General features: G+C 43.8%; 1 protein-coding gene across 5 annotated transcripts in view; it reads left to right on the forward strand.

The window, feature by feature from the left end:
- LOC106578741 (sphingomyelin synthase-related protein 1) overlaps nucleotides 1-14636 on the forward strand; it is a 109558-nt gene extending 94922 nt beyond the window's left edge. For 3 of the 5 annotated variants that reach the window (XM_045702229.1, XM_045702230.1, XM_045702228.1), the window contains 2 exons: nucleotides 10805-10955; nucleotides 11096-14636. In XM_045702229.1, the coding sequence (XP_045558185.1) occupies nucleotides 10805-10955; nucleotides 11096-11400 (456 nt within the window). In that variant the 3' untranslated portion in view covers nucleotides 11401-14636. The remainder of the gene's footprint in view (nucleotides 1-10804; nucleotides 10956-11095) is intronic. The other 2 variants (XM_045702231.1, XM_045702232.1) reach the window with 2 other exon arrangements.
- Nucleotides 14637-21349: the final 6713 nt, after the last annotated feature.

The following is a 21349-nucleotide window of genomic DNA, read 5'->3' on the forward strand; positions in this document are numbered from 1 at the left end:
AGTCTGACTGGGTGATTAAAGGACAGAGTCTGATGACTGGATGATTAAAGGGCAGAGTCTAATGACCTCGTGATTAAAGAGCAGAGTCTGACTGGGTGATTATAGGGCAGAGTCTGACTGGGTGATTAAAGGGCAGAGTCTGACTGGGTGATTAAAGGGCAGCGTCTGATGACTGGGTGATTAAAGGACAGAGTCTGACTGTGTGATTAAAGGGCAGAGTCTGATGACTAGGTGATTAAAGGACAGAGTCTGATGACTGGGTGATTAAAGGGCAGAGTCTGATTGGGTGATTATAGGACAGAGTCTGATGACTGGGTGATTATAGGACAGTCTGATGACTTGGTGATAAAAGGGCAAGGTTCTGATGACTAGGTGATTAAAGGACAGAGTCTGATGACTGGGTGATTAAAGGGCAGAGTCTGACTGGGTGATGAAAGGGCAGAGTCTGATGACTGGGAAATTAAAGGACAGAGTCTGACTGGGTGATTAAAGGGCAGAGTCTGATGACTGGGTGATTAAAGGGCAGAGTCTGATGACTGGGTGATTAAAGGACAGAGTCTGACTGGGTGATTAAAGGGCAGAGTCTGACTGGGTGATTAAAGGACAAAGTCTGACTGGGTGATTAAAGGACAGAGGCTAACTGGGTGATTAAAGTACAGAGTCTGATTGGGTGATTAAAGGACAAAGTCTGACTGGGTGGTCAAAGGGCAAAGTCTGATGACTGGGTGATTAAAGGGCAAAGTCTGATGACTGGGTGATTAAAGGACAGAGTCTGATGACTGGGTGATTAAAGGGCAGAGTCTGACTGGGTGATTAAAGGGCAGAGTCTCACTGGGTGATTAAAGGACAAAGTCTGATGACTGGGTGATTAAAGGACAGAGTCTGATGACTAGGTGATTAAAGGACAGAGTCTGACTGGGTGATTAAAGGGCAGAGTCTGATGACTGGGTGATTAAAGGGCAAAGTCTGATGACTGGGTGATTAAAGGACAGAGTCTGATGACTGGGTTATTATAGGACAGAGTCTGATGACTGGGTGATTAAAGGGCAGAGTCTGACTGGGTGATTAAAGGGCAGAGTCTGATGACTGGGTGATTATAGGACAGTCTGATGACTTGGTGATTAAAGGGCAGAGTCTGATGACTAGGTGATTAAAGGACAGAGTCTGATGACTGGGTGATTAAAGGGCAGAGTCTGACTGGGTGATGAAAGGGCAGAGTCTGATGACTGGGAAATTAAAGGACAGAGTCTGACTGGGTGATTAAAGGGCAGAGTCTGATGACTGGGTGATTAAAGGACAGAGTCTGACTGGGTGATTAAAGGACATAGTCTGACTGTGTGATTAAAGTACAGTGTCTGATTGGGTGATTAAAGGACAAAGTCTGACTGGGTGGTTAAAGGGCAAAGTCTGATGACTCGGTGATTAAAGGGCAAGGTCTGATGACTGGGTGATTAAAGGACAGAGTCTGATGACTGGGTGATTAATGGGCAGAGTCTGACTGGGTGATTAAAGGGCAGAGTCTGACTGGGTGATTAAAGGACAAAGTCTGATGACTGGGTGATTAAAGGACAGAGTCTGATGACTAGGTGATTAAAGGGCAGAGTCTGATGACTGGGTGATTAAAGGACAGCGTCTGACTGGGTGATTAAAGTACAGAGTCTGACTTGGTGATTAAAGGACAAAGTCTGACTGGGTGGTTAAAGGGCAGAGTCTGATGACTGGGTGATTAAAGGGCAAAGTCTGATGACTGGGTGATTAAAGGACAGAGTCTGATGACTGGGTTATTATAGGACAGAGTCTGATGACTGGGTGATTAAAGGGCAGAGTCTGACTGGGTGATTAAAGGACAGAGTCTGACTGGGTGATTAAAGGACAGAGTCTGATGACTGGGTGATTAAAGGGCAGAGTATGATGACTGGTTGATTAAAGGGCAGAGTCTAACTGGGTGATTAAAGGGCAGAGTCTGACTGGGTGATTAAAGGACAGAGTCTGACTGGGTGATTAAAGGACAGAGTATGATGACTGGATGATTAAAGGGGAGAGTCTAATGACTGGGTGATTAAAGAGCAGAGTCTGACTGGTTGATTATAGGGCAGAGTCTGACTGGGTGATGAAAGGGCAGAGTCTGATGACTGGGGAATTAAAGGACAGAGTCTGTCTGGGTGATTAAAGGGCAGAGTCTGATGACTGGGTGATTAAAGGACAGAGTCTGACTGGGTGATTAAAGGACAGAGGCTAACTGGGTGATTAAAGTACAGAGTCTGATTGGGTGATTAAAGGACAAAGTCTGACTGGGTGGTCAAAGGGCAAAGTCTGATGACTGGGTGATTAAAGGGCAAAGTCTGATGACTGGGTGATTAAAGGACAGAGTCTGATGACTGGGTGATTAAAGGGCAGAGTCTGACTGGGTGATTAAAGGGCAGAGTCTGACTGGGTGATTAAAGGACAAAGTCTGATGACTGGGTGATTAAAGGACAGAGTCTGATGACTAGGTGATTAAAGGACAGAGTCTGACTGGGTGATTAAAGGGCAGAGTCTGATGACTGGGTGATTAAAGGGCAAAGTCTGATGACTGGGTGATTAAAGGACAGAGTCTGATGACTGGGTTATTATAGGACAGAGTCTGATGACTGGGTGATTAAAGGGCAGAGTCTGACTGGGTGATTAAAGGGCAGAGTCTGATGACTGGGTGATTATAGGACAGTCTGATGACTTGGTGATTAAAGGGCAGAGTCTGATGACTAGGTGATTAAAGGACAGAGTCTGATGACTGGGTGATTAAAGGGCAGAGTCTGACTGGGTGATGAAAGGGCAGAGTCTGATGACTGGGAAATTAAAGGACAGAGTCTGACTGGGTGATTAAAGGGCAGAGTCTGATGACTGGGTGATTAAAGGACAGAGTCTGACTGGGTGATTAAAGGACAGAGTCTGACTGTGTGATTAAAGTACAGAGTCTGATTGGGTGATTAAAGGACAAAGTCTGACTGGGTGGTTAAAGGGCAAAGTCTGATGACTGGGTGATTAAAGGGCAAGGTCTGATGACTGGGTGATTAAAGGACAGAGTCTGATGACTGGGTGATTAATGGGCAGAGTCTGACTGGGTGATTAAAGGGCAGAGTCTGACTGGGTGATTAAAGGACAAAGTCTGATGACTGGGTGATTAAAGGACAGAGTCTGATGACTAGGTGATTAAAGGGCAGAGTCTGATGACTGGGTGATTAAAGGACAGCATCTGACTGGGTGATTAAAGTACAGAGTCTGACTTGGTGATTAAAGGACAAAGTCTGACTGGGTGGTTAAAGGGCAGAGTCTGATGACTGGGTGATTAAAGGGCAAAGTCTGATGACTGGGTGATTAAAGGACAGAGTCTGATGACTGGGTTATTATAGGACAGAGTCTGATGACTGGGTGATTAAAGGGCAGAGTCTGACTGGGTGATTAAAGGGCAGAGTCTGACTGGGTGATTAAAGGACAGAGTCTGATGACTGGGTGATTAAAGGGCAGAGTATGATGACTGGTTGATTAAAGGGCAGAGTCTAACTGGGTGATTAAAGGGCAGAGTCTGACTGGGTGATTAAAGGACAGAGTCTGACTGGATGATTAAAGGACAGAGTATGATGACTGGATGATTAAAGGGGAGAGTCTAATGACTGGGTGATTAAAGAGCAGAGTCTGACTGGGTGATTAAAGGGCAGAGTCTGACTGTGTGATTAAAGGGCAGAGTCTGATGACTGGGTGATTGAAGGACAGAGTCTGACTGGGTGATTAAAGGGCAGAGTCTGATGACTGGGTGATTAAAGGACAGAGTCTGATGACTGGGTGATTAAAGGACAGAGTCTGACTGGGTGATTAAAGGACAGAGTCTGACTGGGTGATTAAAGGACAAATTCTGACTGGGTGGTTAAAGGGCAGACTCTGATGACTGTGTGATTAAAGGGCAGAGTCTGATGACTGGGTGATTAAAGGGCAAAGTCTGATGACTGGGTGATTAAAGGGCAGAGTCTGACTGGGTGATTAAAGGGCAGAGTCTGACTGGGTGATTAAAGGACAGAGTCTGATGACTGGATGATTAAAGGGCAGAGTCTAACTGGGTGATTAAAGGACAGAGTCTGACTGGGTGATTAAAGGACAGAGTCTGATGACTGGATGATTAAAGGGCAGAGTCTGATGACTGGGTGATTAAAGAGCAGAGTCTGACTGGGTGATTATAGGGCAGAGTCTGACTGGGTGATTAAAGGGCAGAGTCTGACTGGGTGATTAAAGGGCAGAGTCTAATGACTGGGTGATTAAAGGACAGAGTCTGACTGGGTGATTAAAGGGCAGAGTCTGATGACTGGGTGATTAAAGGACAGAGTCTGATGACTGGGTGATTAAAGGGCAGAGTCTGACTGGGTGATTATAGGACAGAGTCTGATGACTGGGTGATTATAGGACAGTCTGATGACTTGGTGATTAAAGGGCAGAGTCTGATGACTAGGTGAATAAAGGACAGAGTCTGATGACTGGGTGATTAAAGGGCAGAGTCTGATGACTGGGGAATTAAAGGACAGAGTCTGTCTGGGTGATTAAAGGGCAGAGTCTGATGACTGGGTGATTAAAGGACAGAGTCTGACTGGGTGATTAAAGGACAGAGGCTAACTGGGTGATTAAAGTACAGAGTCTGATTGGGTGATTAAAGGACAAAGTCTGACTGGGTGGTCAAAGGGCAAAGTCTGATGACTGGGTGATTAAAGGGCAAAGTCTGATGACTGGGTGATTAAAGGACAGAGTCTGATGACTGGGTGATTAAAGGGCAGAGTCTGACTGGGTGATTAAAGGACAAAGTCTGATGACTGGGTGATTAAAGGACAGAGTCTGATGACTAGGTGATTAAAGGACAGAGTCTGACTGGGTGATTAAAGGGCAGAGTCTTATGACTGGGTGATTAAAGGGCAGAATCTGACTGGGTGATTAAAGGGCAGAGTCTGATGACTGGGTGATTAAAGGGCAAAGTCTGATGACTGGGTGATTAAAGGACAGAGTCTGATGACTGGGTTATTATAGGACAGAGTCTGATGACTGGGTGATTAAAGGGCAGAGTCTGACTGGGTGATTAAAGGGCAGAGTCTGATGACTGGGTGATTATAGGACAGTCTGATGACTTGGTGATTAAAGGGCAGAGTCTGATGACTAGGTGATTAAAGGACAGAGTCTGATGACTGGGTGATTAAAGGGCAGAGTCTGACTGGGTGATGAAAGGGCAGAGTCTGATGACTGGGAAATTAAAGGACAGAGTCTGACTGGGTGATTAAAGGGCAGAGTCTGATGACTGGGTGATTAAAGGACAGAGTCTGAATGGGTGATTAAAGGACAGAGTCTGACTGTGTGATTAAAGTACAGAGTCTGATTGGGTGATTAAAGGACAAAGTCTGACAGGGTGGTTAAAGGGCAAAGTCTGATGACTGGGTGATTAAAGGGCAAGGTCTGATGACTGGGTGATTAAAGGACAGAGTCTGATGACTGGGTGATTAATGGGCAGAGTCTGACTGGGTGATTAAAGGGCAGAGTCTGACTGGGTGATTAAAGGACAAAGTCTGATGACTGGGTGATTAAAGGACAGAGTCTGATGACTAGGTGATTAAAGGGCAGAGTCTGATGACTGGGTGATTAAAGGACAGCGTCTGACTGGGTGATTAAAGTACAGAGTCTGACTTGGTGATTAAAGGACAAAGTCTGACTGGGTGGTTAAAGGGCAGAGTCTGATGACTGGGTGATTAAAGGGCAAAGTCTGATGACTGGGTGATTAAAGGACAGAGTCTGATGACTGGGTTATTATAGGACAGAGTCTGATGACTGGGTGATTAAAGGGCAGAGTCTGAATGGGTGATTAAAGGGCAGAGTCTGACTGGGTGATTAAAGGACAGAGTCTGATGACTGGGTGATTAAAGGGCAGAGTCTGATGACTGGTTGATTAAAGGGCAGAGTCTAACTGGGTGATTAAAGGGCAGAGTCTGACTGGGTGATTAAAGGACAGAGTCTGACTGGGTGATTAAAGGACAGAGTATGATGACTGGATGATTAAAGGGGAGAGTCTAATGACTGGGTGATTAAAGAGCAGAGTCTGACTGGGTGATTAAAGGGCAGAGTCTGACTGGGTGATTAAAGGGCAGAGTCTGACTGTGTGATTAAAGGGCAGAGTCTGATGACTGGGTGATTAAAGGAAAGAGTCTGACTGGGTGATTAAAGGGCAGAGTCTGATGACTGGGTGATTAAAGGACAGAGTCTGATGACTGGGTGATTAAAGGACAGAGTCTGACTGGGTGATTAAAGGACAGAGTCTGACTGGGTGATTAAAGGACAAATTCTGACTGGGTGGTTAAAGGGCAGACTCTGATGACTGTGTGATTAAAGGGCAGAGTCTGATGACTGGGTGATTAAAGGGCAAAGTCTGATGACTGGGTGATTAAAGGGCAGAGTCTGACTGGGTGATTAAAGGGCAGAGTCTGACTGGGTGATTAAAGGACAGAGTCTGATGACTGGATGATTAAAGGGCAGAGTCTAACTGGGTGATTAAAGGGCAGAGTCTGACTGGGTGATTAAAGGACAGAGTCTGACTGGGTGATTAAAGGACAGAGTCTGATGACTGGATGATTAAAGGGCAGAGTCTAATGACTGGGTGATTAAAGAGCAGAGTCTGACTGGGTGATTATAGGGCAGAGTCTGACTGGGTGATTAAAGGGCAGAGTCTGACTGGGTGATTAAAGGGCAGAGTCTAATGACTGGGTGATTAAAGGACAGAGTCTGACTGGGTGATTAAAGGACAGAGTCTGATGACTGGGTGATTAAAGGGCAGAGTCTGACTGGGTGATTATAGGACAGAGTCTGATGACTGGGTGATTATAGGACAGTCTGATGACTTGGTGATTAAAGGGCAGAGTCTGATGACTAGGTGAATAAAGGACAGAGTCTGATGACTGGGTGATTAAAGGGCAGAGTCTGACTGGGTGATGAAAGGGCAGAGTCTGATGACTGGGGAATTAAAGGACAGAGTCTGTCTGGGTGATTAAAGGGCAGAGTCTGATGACTGGGTGATTAAAGGACAGAGTCTGACTGGGTGATTAAAGGACAGAGGCTAACTGGGTGATTAAAGTACAGAGTCTGATTGGGTGATTAAAGGACAAAGTCTGACTGGGTGGTCAAAGGGCAAAGTCTGATGACTGGGTGATTAAAGGGCAAAGTCTGATGACTGGGTGATTAAAGGACAGAGTCTGATGACTGGGTGATTAAAGGGCAGAGTCTGACTGGGTGATTAAAGGGCAGAGTCTGACTGGGTGATTAAAGGACAAAGTCTGATGACTGGGTGATTAAAGGACAGAGTCTGATGACTAGGTGATTAAAACACAGAGTCTGACTGGGTGATTAAAGGGCAGAGTCTTATGACTGGGTGATTAAAGGACAGCGTCTGACTGGGTGATTAAAGTACAGTATCTGACTTGGTGATTAAAGGACAAAGTCTGACTGGGTGGTTAAAGGGCAGAGTCTGATGACTGGGTGATTAAAGGGCAAAGTCTGATGACTGGGTGATTAAAGGACAGAGTCTGATGACTGGGTTATTATAGGACAGAGTCTGATGACTGGGTGATTAAAGGGCAGAGTCTGACTGGGTGATTAAAGGGCAGAGTCTGACTGGGTGATTAAAGGACAGAGTCTGATGACTGGGTGATTAAAGGGCAGAGTCTGATGACTGGTTGATTAAAGGGCAGAGTCTAACTTTGTGATTAAAGGGCAGAGTCTGACTGGGTGATTAAAGGACAGAGTCTGACTGGGTGATTAAAGGACAGAGTATGATGACTGGATGATTAAAGGGGAGAGTCTAATGACTGGGTGATTAAAGAGCAGAGTCTGACTGGGTGATTATAGGGCAGAGTCTGACTGGGTGATTAAAGGGCAGAGTCTGACTGTGTGATTAAAGGGCAGAGTCTGATGACTGGGTGATTAAAAGACAGAGTCTGACTGGGTGATTAAAGGGCAGAGTCTGATGACTGGGTGATTAAAGGACAGAGTCTGATGACTGGGTGATTAAAGGGCAGAGTCTGACTGGGTGATTATAGGACAGAGTCTGATGACTGGGTGATTATAGGACAGTCTGATGACTTGGTGATTAAAGGGCAGAGTCTGATGACTAGGTGATTAAAGGACAGAGTCTGATGACTGGGTGATTAAAGGGCAGAGTCTGACTGGGTGATGAAAGGGCAGAGTCTGATGACTGGGAAATTAAAGGACAGAGTCTGACTGGGTGATTAAAGGGCAGAGTCTGATGACTGGGTGATTAAAGGACAGGGTCTGACTGGGTGATTAAAGGACAGAGTCTGACTGTGTGATTAAAGTACAGAGTCTGATTGGGTGATTAAAGGACAAAGTCTGACTGGGTGGTTAAAGGGCAAAGTCTGATGACTGGGTGATTAAAGGGCAAGGTCTGATGACTGGGTGATTAAAGGACAGAGTCTGATGACTGGGTGATTAATGGGCAGAGTCTGACTGGGTGATTAAAGGGCAGAGTCTGACTGGGTGATTAAAGGACAAAGTCTGATGACTGGGTGATTAAAGGACAGAGTCTGATGACTAGGTGATTAAAGGGCAGAGTCTGATGACTGGGTGATTAAAGGACAGCGTCTGACTGGGTGATTAAAGTACAGAGTCTGACTTGGTGATTAAAGGACAAAGTCTGACTGGGTGGTTAAAGGGCAGAGTCTGATGACTGGGTGATTAAAGGGCAAAGTCTGATGACTGGGTGATTAAAGGACAGAGTCTGATGACTGGGTTATTATAGGACAGAGTCTGATGACTGGGTGATTAAAGGGCAGAGTCTGACTGGGTGATTAAAGGGCAGAGTCTGACTGGGTGATTAAAGGACAGAGTCTGATGACTGGGTGATTAAAGGGCAGAGTCTGATGACTGGTTGATTAAAGGGCAGAGTCTTACTGGGTGATTAAAGGGCAGAGTCTGACTGGGTGATTAAAGGACAGAGTATGATGACTGGATGATTAAAGGGGAGAGTCTAATGACTGGGTGATTAAAGAGCAGAGTCTGACTGGGTGATTATAGGGCAGAGTCTGACTGGGTGATTAAAGGGCAGAGTCTGACTGTGTGATTAAAGGGCAGAGTCTGATGACTGGGTGATTAAAGGACAGAGTCTGACTGGGTGATTAAAGGGCAGAGTCTGATGACTGGGTGATTAAAGGACAGAGTCTGATGACTGGGTGATTAAAGGGCAGAGTCTGACTGGGTGATTATAGGACAGAGTCTGATGACTGGGTGATTATAGGACAGTCTGATGACTTGGTGATTAAAGGGCAGAGTCTGATGACTAGGTGATTAAAGGACAGAGTCTGATGACTGGGTGATTAAAGGGCAGAGTCTGACTGGGTGATGAAAGGGCAGAGTCTGATGACTGGGAAATTAAAGGACATAGTCTGACTGGGTGATTAAAGGGCAGAGTCTGATGACTGGGTGATTAAAGGACAGAGTCTGACTGGGTGATTAAAGGACAGAGTCTGACTGTGTGATTAAAGTACAGAGTCTGATTGGGTGATTAAAGGACAAAGTCTGACTGGGTGGTTAAAGGGCAAAGTCTGATGACTGGGTGATTAAAGGGCAAGGTCTGATGACTGGGTGATTAAAGGACAGAGTCTGATGACTTGGTGATTAATGTTCAGAGTCTGACAGGGTGATTAAAGGGCAGAGTCTGACTGGGAGATTAAAGGGCCGAGTCTGACTGGGTGATTAAAGGACAAAGTCTGACTGGGTGATTAAAGGACAAAGTCTCACTGGGTGATTAAAGGGCAGAGTCTGACTGGGTGATTGAAGGACAGAGTCTGATGACTGGGTGATTAAAGGACAGAGTCTGATGACTGGGTTATTATAGGACAGAGTCTGACTGGACGATTAAAGGGCAGAGTCTGATGACTGGGTGATTAAAGGACAGAGTCTGACTGGGTGATTAAAGGACAGAATCTGACTGCGTGATTAAAGGACAGACTCTGATAACTGGGTGATTAAAGGACAGAGTCTGATGACTGGGTGATTAAAGGGCAGATTCTGACTGGGTGATTATAGGACAGAGTCTGATGACTGGGTGATTATAGGACAGTCTGATGACTTGGTGATTAAAGGGCAGAGTCTGATGACTGGGTGATTAAAGGACAGAGTCTGATGACTGGGTGATTAAAGGACAGAGTCTGATGACTGGGTGATTAAAGGACAGAGTCTGATGACTGGGTGATTAAAGGACAGAGTCTGATGACTGGGTAATTAAAGGACAGAGTCTGACTGGGTGATTAAAGGGCAGAGTCTGATGACTGGGTGATTAAAGGACAGAGTCTGATGACTGGGTGATTAAAGGGCAGAGTCTGACTGGGTGATTATAGGACAGAGTCTGATGACTGGGTGATTAAAGGGCAGAGTCTGACTGGGTGATTAAAGGACAGAGTCTGATGACTGGGTGATTAAAGGGCAGAGTCTGATGACTGGGTGACTAAAGGACAGAGTCTGATGACTGGGTGATTAAAGGACAGAGTCTGATGACTGGGTGATTAAAGGGCAGAGTCTGATGACTGGGTGACTAAAGTACAGAGTCTGATGACTGGGTGATCAAAGGGCAGAGTCTGACTGGTTGATTACTGGACACATTGTTCAGATCATTGCTAACTGTGTGTGTGTGTGTGTGTGTGTGTGTGTGTGTGTGTGTGTGTGTGTGTGTGTGTGTGTGTGTGTGTGTGTGTGTGTGTGTCTGTGTGTGTGTGTGTGTGTCTGTGTGTGTGTATAGATGTATGGTGATACGTGGTCTAAGGTCCAGAGGGTGTTAGCTATATGGAGTGGCTTTGGCATGACGCTGAATGGAGTGGATACCTGTGGAGATTACATGTTCTCTGGTCACACTGTGGTACTCACCATACTCAACTTCTTCATCACAGAGTGTGAGTCGTACTGTGTGTGTGTGTGTGTGTGTGTGTGTGTAACAAAAACATTTGTCACAAGTGCTGATTGACATCGTGCCCTACTAGAGATCAGAGAGTGATATTATAATGTCTGACTACATATTGTATATTTCCTGTAGATACTCCTCGTAGCTGGCATCTGATCCATACCATCTCCTGGGTCCTGAATCTGTTTGGCATCTTCTTCATCCTGGCGGCTCATGAGCACTACTCCATAGACGTGTTCATTGCTTTCTACATCACCACCAGACTGTTCCTGTACTACCACACTCTGGCCAACACCAGGGCCTTCCAACACAGCCGTCGCGCTCGGATCTGGTTTCCCATGTTCTCCTTCTTCGAGTGTAACGTCAACGGTCCTGTTCATAACCAGTACAACTGGCCCTTCAGTGGGCCTGCCTGTATGAAGTCACTGATTGGATAATGCAACGCAGCACACACACACACACAGGTAGGGTTAGGCTTTAGTGAGTGTCAGGGTTCCACGCAGCGCACACACACACACACACACACACACACACACACACACACACACACACACACACACACACACACACACACACACACACACACACACACACACACACACACACACACACACACACACACACACAGGTAGGGTTAGGCTTTAGTGAGTGTCAGGGTTCCACGCAGCGCACACACACACACACACACACACACACACACACACACACACACACACACACACACACACACACACACACACACACACACACACACACACACACACACACAGGTAGGGTTAGGCTTTAGTGAGTGTCAGGGTTCCACGCAGCGCACACACACACACACACACACACACACACACACACACACACACACACACACACAGGTAGGGTTAGGCTTTAGTGAGTGTCAGGGTTCCACGCAGCACACACACACACACAGGTAGGGTTAGGCTTTAGTTAGTGTCAGGGTTCCACACACACACACACACAGGTAGGGGGAGGCTTTAGTGAGTCTCAGGGATCCACGCAGCACACACACACACACACAGGTAGGGGGGGCTTTAGTGAGTCTCAGGAATCCACGCAGCACACACACACACACACACACACAGGTAGGGGGAGGCTTTAGTTAGTCTCAGGGATCCACGCAGCACACACACACACACACACACAGGTAGGGGGAGGCTTTAGTGAGTCTCAGGGATCCACGCTGCACACACATACACACAGGTAGGGGGAGGCTTTAGATAGTGTCAGGGTTCCATTGGCCAGATTTTAACTCCAACCTGGGGAATTAACTATGTTCTACATTCTAAAAAATTGCATATTTTACTTTCAGTATTATACAGATAATGTATGGATAGCAGTAGATATTGATCTGTGTATAATGTATGTTGTTTATTGATGAGTTAAATCAGTTAGTTGTGTGTTAGGGTATGTAGCTGGCCATATTTAACATATTGGAATCTGTGCTTCATTAACATCATGTATGTACACTGAGTGTACTAGACATTAGGACTGTTTCCACGACATAGACTGACCAGGTGAATCAAGGTGAAAGTTATGATCCCTTATTGATGTTACTTGTTAAATCCACTTCAATCAATGTAGATGATGGGGAGGAGACAGGTTAAACAAGGATTTTTAAGCCTTGAGACAATAGAGACATGGATTGTGTATGTGTGCCATTCAGAGGGTGAATGGACAAGACAAAATATTTAAGTGCCTTTGAACAGGGTATGGTAGTAGGTGCCAGGCGTACCGGTTTGAGTGTGTCAAGAACTGCAACGCTGCTGGGTTTTCACACTTAACAGTCCTACCACCCAAAGAACATCCAGCCAATGGGTCATTGATGAAACAGGACAGAGAAAGCTGTGCAGAGCAACAGATGGGCTACAGTTAGTCACCTGACAGTCCAGTACAACATTGCTGCCCAAAGACCCATAAAATAATGCACAACTCATCGTAACCTTGACACGAATGGGGTTAGGCAGTTGACTACCTTACAGAGTTCCACTTCTTTCAGCGAAAAACTAAAAACTGTGGTTGCAGTGAGCTAAGGACCGAAAACGCTGGACACTGGAGAATTGGAAAAACATTTTCTGGTCTGATGAATCCTGGTTCCTGCTGTTTCACTCTGATGGGAGCACTAGGGTATGGAGAATACCATGAGTACATGTATCCATCATGTTGTGATGGGAGGACTAGGGTATGGAGAATACCATGAGTACATGTATCCATCATGTTGTGATGGGAGGACTAGGGTATGGAGAATACCATGAGTACATGTATCCATCATGTTGTGATGGGAGGACTAGGGTATGGAGAATACCATGAGTACATGTATCCATCATGTTGTGATGGGAGGACTAGGGTATGGAGAATACCATGAGTACATGTATCCATCATGTTGTGATGGGAGGACTAGGGTATGGAGAATACCATGAGTACATGTATCCATCATGTTGTGATGGGAGGACTAGGGTATGGAGAATACCATGAGTACATGTATCCATCATGTTGTGATGGGAGGACTAGGGTATGGAGGATACCATGAGTACATGTATCCATCATGTTGTGATGGAGCACTAGGGTATGGAGGATACCATGAGTACATGTATCCATCATGTCGCGTGCCAACATTGCAGCTTGTTGGTATGATGGTGTGGGGTGTGTTTTCATGGCACACATTGGACCCCTTGATAAATGTGGAGCAACGTTTAAATGTCACAGGATATCTGAACATCATTGCCAGTCAGGTACATCCCTTCATGGCAGCATTGTATCCATCTGCAAGTTGATTTTTTTCAGCCCCATGCCACAAGGCTAGGATTGTCAAGGAATGGTTCCACAAACATGACAGTGAATTCAGCTCACTGCAGTGGCCTGCCCAGTCGCCAGATGTCAATCCAACTGAGCATCTGTGGGATGAGATGGAACGAGCTATTCAGAGTAGAGATCCAAACCCGCCAACTTAACACAACTATGGGAAGCACTGGAGATAACATGGGCCAGCATCCCTGTGGTGGGGAAAAAAGTGGATGCAAATCAATATTGGGAAGGTATCCCTAATGTTTTGTGCACTCAGTGTATGTTTTAGTTCATTTATTGATTTTTAAAACCAGATATTTTTTATTTAACTAGGCAAGTCAGTTAAGAACAAATTCTTATTTACAATGATGGCCTACCCCGGCCAAACCCGGTGTAACAAGTGCGCTGAGAGTCGGGAAGCAAGTTTAGGGAGTGAGTGTTTTACTAAATAAAAGAAAAAATGAACACGAAACACAAACAATGCACCGACATGAAAACAGAGTCAATAACACCTGAGGAAAGAACCAAGGGGAGTGACAGATATAGGGAAGATAATCACGGAGGTGATGGAGTCCAGGTGAGGGTCATGAGGCGCTGATGCACGTGATAATGGTGACAGGTGTGTGGGATAATCAGATAATCTGTTCTGTTGTTCTATTGGACTCTAGATCCTGTTCTGTTGTTCTATTGGACACTAGATCCTGTTCTGCAGTTCTATTGGACACTAGATGCTGTTCTGTTGTTCTATTGGAGAGTAGAATCAGTTGTGTATAAATGTTTTTGAACTAAAAACGGTTTGTGACTTGCTTGTGAATGTGTATGTATAGCTATTTAATTAAACACTTGCTCAGCTGTGCAAAAGTTCATCAGTTGAAACAGCCTTCCGTATTTGCATGATATTTACTGTTACAGCTCTGCCTCAGAGATTGATGGAAATAACAATTATGAGGAAGTTCATTATGTATAACAGAGACAAGGTGAAATGCACTATGTATACAGAGACAAGGTGAAATTCACTATTTATAGAGACAAGGTGAAATTCACTATTTATAGAGACAAGGTGAAATTCACTATTTATAGAGACAAGGTAAAATTCACTATGTATAACAGAGACAAGGTGAAATTCACTATTTATAGAGACAAGGTGAAATTCACTATTTATAGAGACAAGGTAAAATTCACAATGTATAACAGAGACAAGGTGAAATTCCCTATGTATAGAGACCAGGTGAAATTCAGTATTTATATAGACAAGGTGAAATTCACTATGTTTAACAGAGACAAGGTGAAATTCACTATTTATAGAGACAAGGTGAAATTCACTATTTATATAGACAAGGTGAAATTCACTATTTATAACAGAGACAAGGTGAAATTCACTATGTATTAGGGGTGAAACGGTTCACAAAACTCACGGTTCGGTACGATACAGTACAGTGGTGTCACAGTTCAGTACGGTTTCGATAAATCGACAAAATAAATTACTGAGAAATATGTAATTTATATTTATATTTTTCATTTATTATAATAGTAAACATATGGAAACAAAGGGACAACAAAACAGCAGTGCCTGCCTTATAACATGAAATAAAATAGTCATTTAAAACAGAACTTCAACAAGAGTGCATAGTCCAGCAGCATACAGTTGAAGTCGGAAGTTTACATACACTTAGGTTGGAGTCATTAAAACTCATTTTTCAACCACTCCACAAATTTCTTGTTAATTAACAAACTATAGTTTTGGCAAGTCGGTTAGGACATCTACTTTGTGGATGACACAAGTAATTTTTCCAACAATTGTTTACAGACAGATTATTTCACTTATAATTCACCCTATCATAATTCCAGTGGGTCAGAAGTTTACATACACTAAATTGACTGTGCCTTTAAACAGCTTGGAAAAGTCCAGAAAATGTAATGGCTTTAGAAGCTTCTGATAGGCTAATTGACATCATTTGAGTCAATCGGTGGTGTACCTGTGGATGTATTTCAAGTCCTACCTTCAAAACTCAGTGCCTCTTTGCTTGACATCATGGGAAAAACAAAATAAATCAGCCAAGACCTCAGAAAGAAATTGTAGACCTCCACAAGTCTGGTTCATCCTTGGGAGCAATTTCCAAACGCCTGAAGGTACCACGTTCATCTGTACAAACAATAGTACACAAGTATAAACACTGTGGGACCACGCAGCTGTCATACCGCTCAGGAAGGAGACGCGTTCTGTCTCCTAGAGATGAACATACTTTGGTGTGAAAAGTGCAAATCAATCCCAGAACAACAGCAAAGGACCTTGTGAAGATGCTGGAGGAAACAGGTACAAAAGTATCTATATCCACAGTAAAACGAGTCCTATATCAACATAACCTGAAAGGCCGCTCAGCAAGGAAGAAGCCACTGCTCCAAAACCGCCATAAAAAAGCTAGACTACGGTTTGCAACTGCACATGGGGACAAATATCGTACTTTTTGGAGAAAAGTCCTCTGGTCTGATGAAACAAAAATAGAACTGTTTGGCCATAATGACCATCGTTATGTTTGGAGGAAAAAGGGATGCTTGCAAGCTGAAGAATAACTGTGAACCACGGGGGTGGTGGCAGCATCATATTGTGGGGGTGCTTTGCTGCAGGAGGGACTGGTGCACTTCACAAAATAGATGGCACCATGAGGAACAAAAAGTATATGGATATATTGAAGCATCATCTCAAGACATCAGTCAGGAAAATGGACAATGACCCCAAGCATACTTCCAAAGTTCTGGCAAAATGGCTTAAGGACAACATAGTCAAGGTATTGGAGTGGCCAGCACAAGCCCTCACCTCAATCCTGTAGAAAATTTGTGGGCAGAACTGAAAAAGTGCGTGCGAGCAAGAGGCCTACAAACCTGTCTCAGTTACACCAGCTCTGTCAGGAGGAAGGGGCCAAAATTCACCCAACTTATTGTGGAAAGCTTGTGGAAGGCTAACCGAAACGTTTGACACAAGTAAAAAAATTTAAAGGCAATGCTACCAAATACTAATTGAGTGTATGTAAACTTCTGACCCACTGGGAATGTGATGAAAGAAATAAAAGCTGAAATAAATCATTCTCTCTACTATTATTCTGACATTTCACATTCTTAAAATAAAGTGGTGCTCCTAACTGACCTAAGACGGAATTTTTACTAGGATTAAATGTCAGGAATTGTGAAAAACTGTGTTTAAATGTATTTGCCTAAGGTGTATGCAAACTTCCGACTTCAACTGTATGAGAGGTATTGATATGTTGAATGCACCGAGCTGTCTGTCTAAACTACTGGCACACAGCTCGGACACCCATGCATACCCCACGAGACATGCCACGAGGTCTCTTCACAGTCTCCAAGTCCAGAACAGACTATGGGAGGCACACAGTACCACATAAAGCCATGACCACATGGAACTCTATTCCACATCAAGTAACTGACTCAAGCAGTAAAATTAGATTTAAAAACAGATAAAAAAACACCTTATGGAACAGCGAGGACTGTGAAGCAACGCAAACATTGGCACAGACACATGCATATACCACACAGACACACATACACACACACACACACACACATGGATTTAGTACTGTAGATATGTGGTAGTGGTGGAGTAGGGGCCCGGGGGCACACAGTGTGCTGTGAAATCTGCCAAGGCAGCAGCTAATGGGGATCCATAATAAATACAAAAACCTTCATACCTGATAGTGAAAGAATGAAGGCTACCCAACAGGCTTACCATTGAACTCGTCATCTTTCTTCTTAAATTCGGAGGACATAAAACAATATAGAGTTAAGCTAGATATCGATTTTGAGACATGTAGTATTTTCACATTTTGGTACGGTGTTCATATTATTGTGGAAATTCTGTTCTTTTTCAGACTTCTCACAAAAACAAGCGTAACTCTGTGAAATGTCAACGGAGCACTGAGTGTCCCCAAGTTTTTTTCAAAGTATTTTACGTTTAATTTAACTTGTGTCATGCTAATTTTGCTATTCACGACCAATGATATATAAACCCTGGATTGCTGACGCTATGTTTTGGACATGGAGAGGTTTTGAAGCCACTGGTCGGCCATATTGTCACTCAGAAAAGTAGTCCTCAATAGAGTACCACAGTATGAGTATGACCCATAAAACCGAGCGGGCTAACAAACGTTTCCAATTATTTTTCCACCTTAATTTTTTATGGGATTTTAGAAACACTTAAAATAAGGGCTGTGTTTCATGTAGGCTTACTTAGCGTGACATTTTGAAAACCATGTAAATCTCTCTAGGAAAAAGTGACTTTCATCAATACATTCGCCTGCATTCACCCCCCCCCCACCCCCCAGAATGAAATGCTAATTAGCTGCTAATGTGGCTATCATACAGAACTACATGTAGCGTAGCTCGTTCTGCGTTGTGTTCTTTTAATGAGGACACGGCCACAACTGGAGGTCTGTTGGTTGGATTCTTTTAATGAGGACACTGCCACAACTGGAGGTCTGTTGGTTGGATTCTTTGAAAGAGGACACTGCCACAACTGGACGTCTGTTGGTTGGATTCTTTTAATGAGGACACTGCCACAACTGGAGGCCTGTTGGTTGGATTCTTTTAATGAGGACACTGCCACAACTGGAGGTCTGTTGTTTGGATTCTTTTAATGAGGACACTGCCACAACTGCAGGTCTGTTGGTTGGATTCTTTTAATGAGGACACTGCCACAACTGGAGGTCTGTTGGTTGGATTATTTTAATGAGGGCACTGCCACAACTGGAGGTCTGTTGGTTGGATTATTTTAATGAGGACACTGCCACAACTGGAGGTCTGTTGGTTGGCTTCTTTTTATTTTCCCTGCACACGAAGAGACAACACACAATATGTTTAGCCCTTCGCGCAGTCACAGCTCTCAGGCACCTGCGCAAGCACATGGACACTCACTTAAACACTGTCCCAAGTACTCACAAGTTACAATAGGTACCCTAGTTAGCGAGCTCGGTGAAACTTGTTAACATAAATCGTTATATTGTCCACATTATAACAAAATGTATGGCTGCATAACAGCACATTGTGTAACATTACCAGGGTTTTATATTGAACAATAGCGGAGCCAAGGACAACATACCTCGCTAGCTGAAGGTCAGACAAGAGAGAACAATAAGGGGGTACGGAAATACAGACAACCCGCGATGGGCCAAACCAAAATATACACAACTTTTACAATCACGTGTATGTACAATATTGATATGAAAAAGTGTTTGTACACCAAAGAACAATATTAGCTATGCAGCTGTAATTAAATTTTAAAAAACACATTGAATTATTATTATCATTATCAAATGATTAACGTCCCCTCTTGACCTGGCCTATTTGAACTGGTCCTTGTGTGCAACTTGGTGCGTAATCTAGGGGAACAACATCACACTGCTACATACACATGACATGATGATCTGGATTAGACTGCTGAATTGAGGCAAAGGTAAGAATCTCCGGATTAACTAACTAATGTTAGCTCAATTTCGTAATGAATAAATTGGCAAAAAATATGTTTTATTGACAGTTCTGTGAACGTTCTTGTGCAAGTTTTAAGTTGACACAGTACCTGTTAGCAAAGGTGTCAGCACACTTTAATAATGGAACACTAGTGACTGTACGTACATACTACCTGTCACGCTCTGACCTAGGAGAGCTGTGTTTTCTCTGTTTAGCTAGGCCAGGGTGTGATAGGTGGGTGGGTATTCTATGTTTTGTGTTCTATGTTTTGGCCGGGTATGGTTTCCAATCAGAGGCAGGTGTCTATCGTTGTCTCTGATTGGAAGCCATACTTAGGCAGCCTGTTTTTCCTTTGTTTTTTGTGGGTAGTTGTTTTCCATTTTAGTTGTAAGTACCTTACGGAACTGTCTGCTGTCATTTTTGTTTATTTGTAAAGTGTTCATTCTTTTTTCATTAAACTACAAGATTAACATTTTCCACTCTGCACCTTGGTCTACTCATTTTGACGCATGTGACACTACCTCAACTAACCGGTGCCCCCGCACATTGACTCTGTACCGGCACCCCCCTGTATATATTGTTATTTTTTTTACTGCTGCTCTTTAATTCCTTGTTACTTTTATCTCTTATTCTTATCCATATTTTTTTTGAAACTGCATTGTTGGTTAAGGGCTTGTAAATAAGCATTTCACTGTAAGGTCTACACTGTATTTGGAGCGTGTGACTAATAACATTTGATTAGATTTTTAATAATGTTTACATACTGCTTTACTCATCTCATATGTGTATATACTGTATTCTATTCTACTGTATTTTAGTCAATGCCACTCTGACATTGCTCATCCTAATATATATATATTTCTTAATTCCATTCGTTTACTTTTAGATGTGTGTATTGTTAGATACCACTGCACTGTTGGAGCTACGAACACAAGCATTTCGCTACAGCCACAATAGCATCTGCTAAATATGTGTGTGACCAATACAATTTGATTTGATTTAGAGATGACATACAGGAGCTTGCAGGGATTTGTAGTTTAACATTTTATTTTTTTTTCACCTTTATTTAACCAAGTAGGCTAGTTGAGAACAAGTTCTCATTTACAACTACGACCTGGCCAAGATAAAGCAAAGTAGTGCGACACAAATAACAAGACAGAGTTACACATGGAATAAACAAACGTACAGTCAATAACACAATAGGAAACATCTATATACAGTGTATGCAAATGAGGTAAGATTAGGGAGGTGAGGCAATAAATAGGCCGTAGTGGCGAAGTAATTACAATTTAGCATTTAAACACTGGAGTGATAGATGTGCAAGTAGAGATACCGGGGTGCAAAGGTGCAACAAACAAAAAAATATGGGGATGAGGTAGTTGGATGGGCTATTTACAGATGGGTTATGTACAGGTGCAATGATCTGTGAGCTGCTCTGACAGCTAAAGTTAGTGATGAAGATATGAGAATCCAGCTTCAGCGATTTTTGCAGTTCATTCCAGTCATTGGCAGCAGAGAACTGGAAGGAAAGGCGGCCAAAGTAGGAATTGGCTTTTGGGGTGAGCAGTGAAATATACCTGCTGGAGCGCGTGCTACGGGTGGGTGCTGCTATGGTGACCAGTGAGCTGAGATAAGGCGGAGCTTTACCTAGCAAAGACTTATAAATGACCTGGCGCCAGTGGGTTTGGCGACGAATATGAAGCGAGGGCCAGCCAACGAGAGCATACAGGTCGCAGTGGTGGGTAGTATATGGAGCTTTGGTGACAAAACGGATGGCACTGTGATAGACTACATCCAATTTGCTGAGTAGAGTGCTGGAGGCTATTTTGTAAATGACATCGCCGAAGTCGAGGATCGGTAGGATGGTCAGTTTCACGAGGGTATGTTTGGCAGCATGAGTGAAGGATGCTTTGTTGTGAAATAGAAAGCTGATTCTAGATTTAATTTTGGATTGGAGATGCTTAATGTGAGTCTGGAAGGAGAGTTTACAGTCTAACGAGACACCCAGGTATTTATAGTTGTCCACATATTCTAAGTCAGAACCGTCCAGAGTAGTGATGCTGGACGGGCGGGCAGGTGCGGGCAGCGATCGGTTGAAGAGCATGCATTTAGTTTTAC

The sequence above is a fragment of the Salmo salar genome, chromosome ssa19 (assembly GCF_905237065.1).
Source record: "Salmo salar chromosome ssa19, Ssal_v3.1, whole genome shotgun sequence".
Classification (NCBI taxonomy): domain Eukaryota; kingdom Metazoa; phylum Chordata; class Actinopteri; order Salmoniformes; family Salmonidae; genus Salmo; species Salmo salar.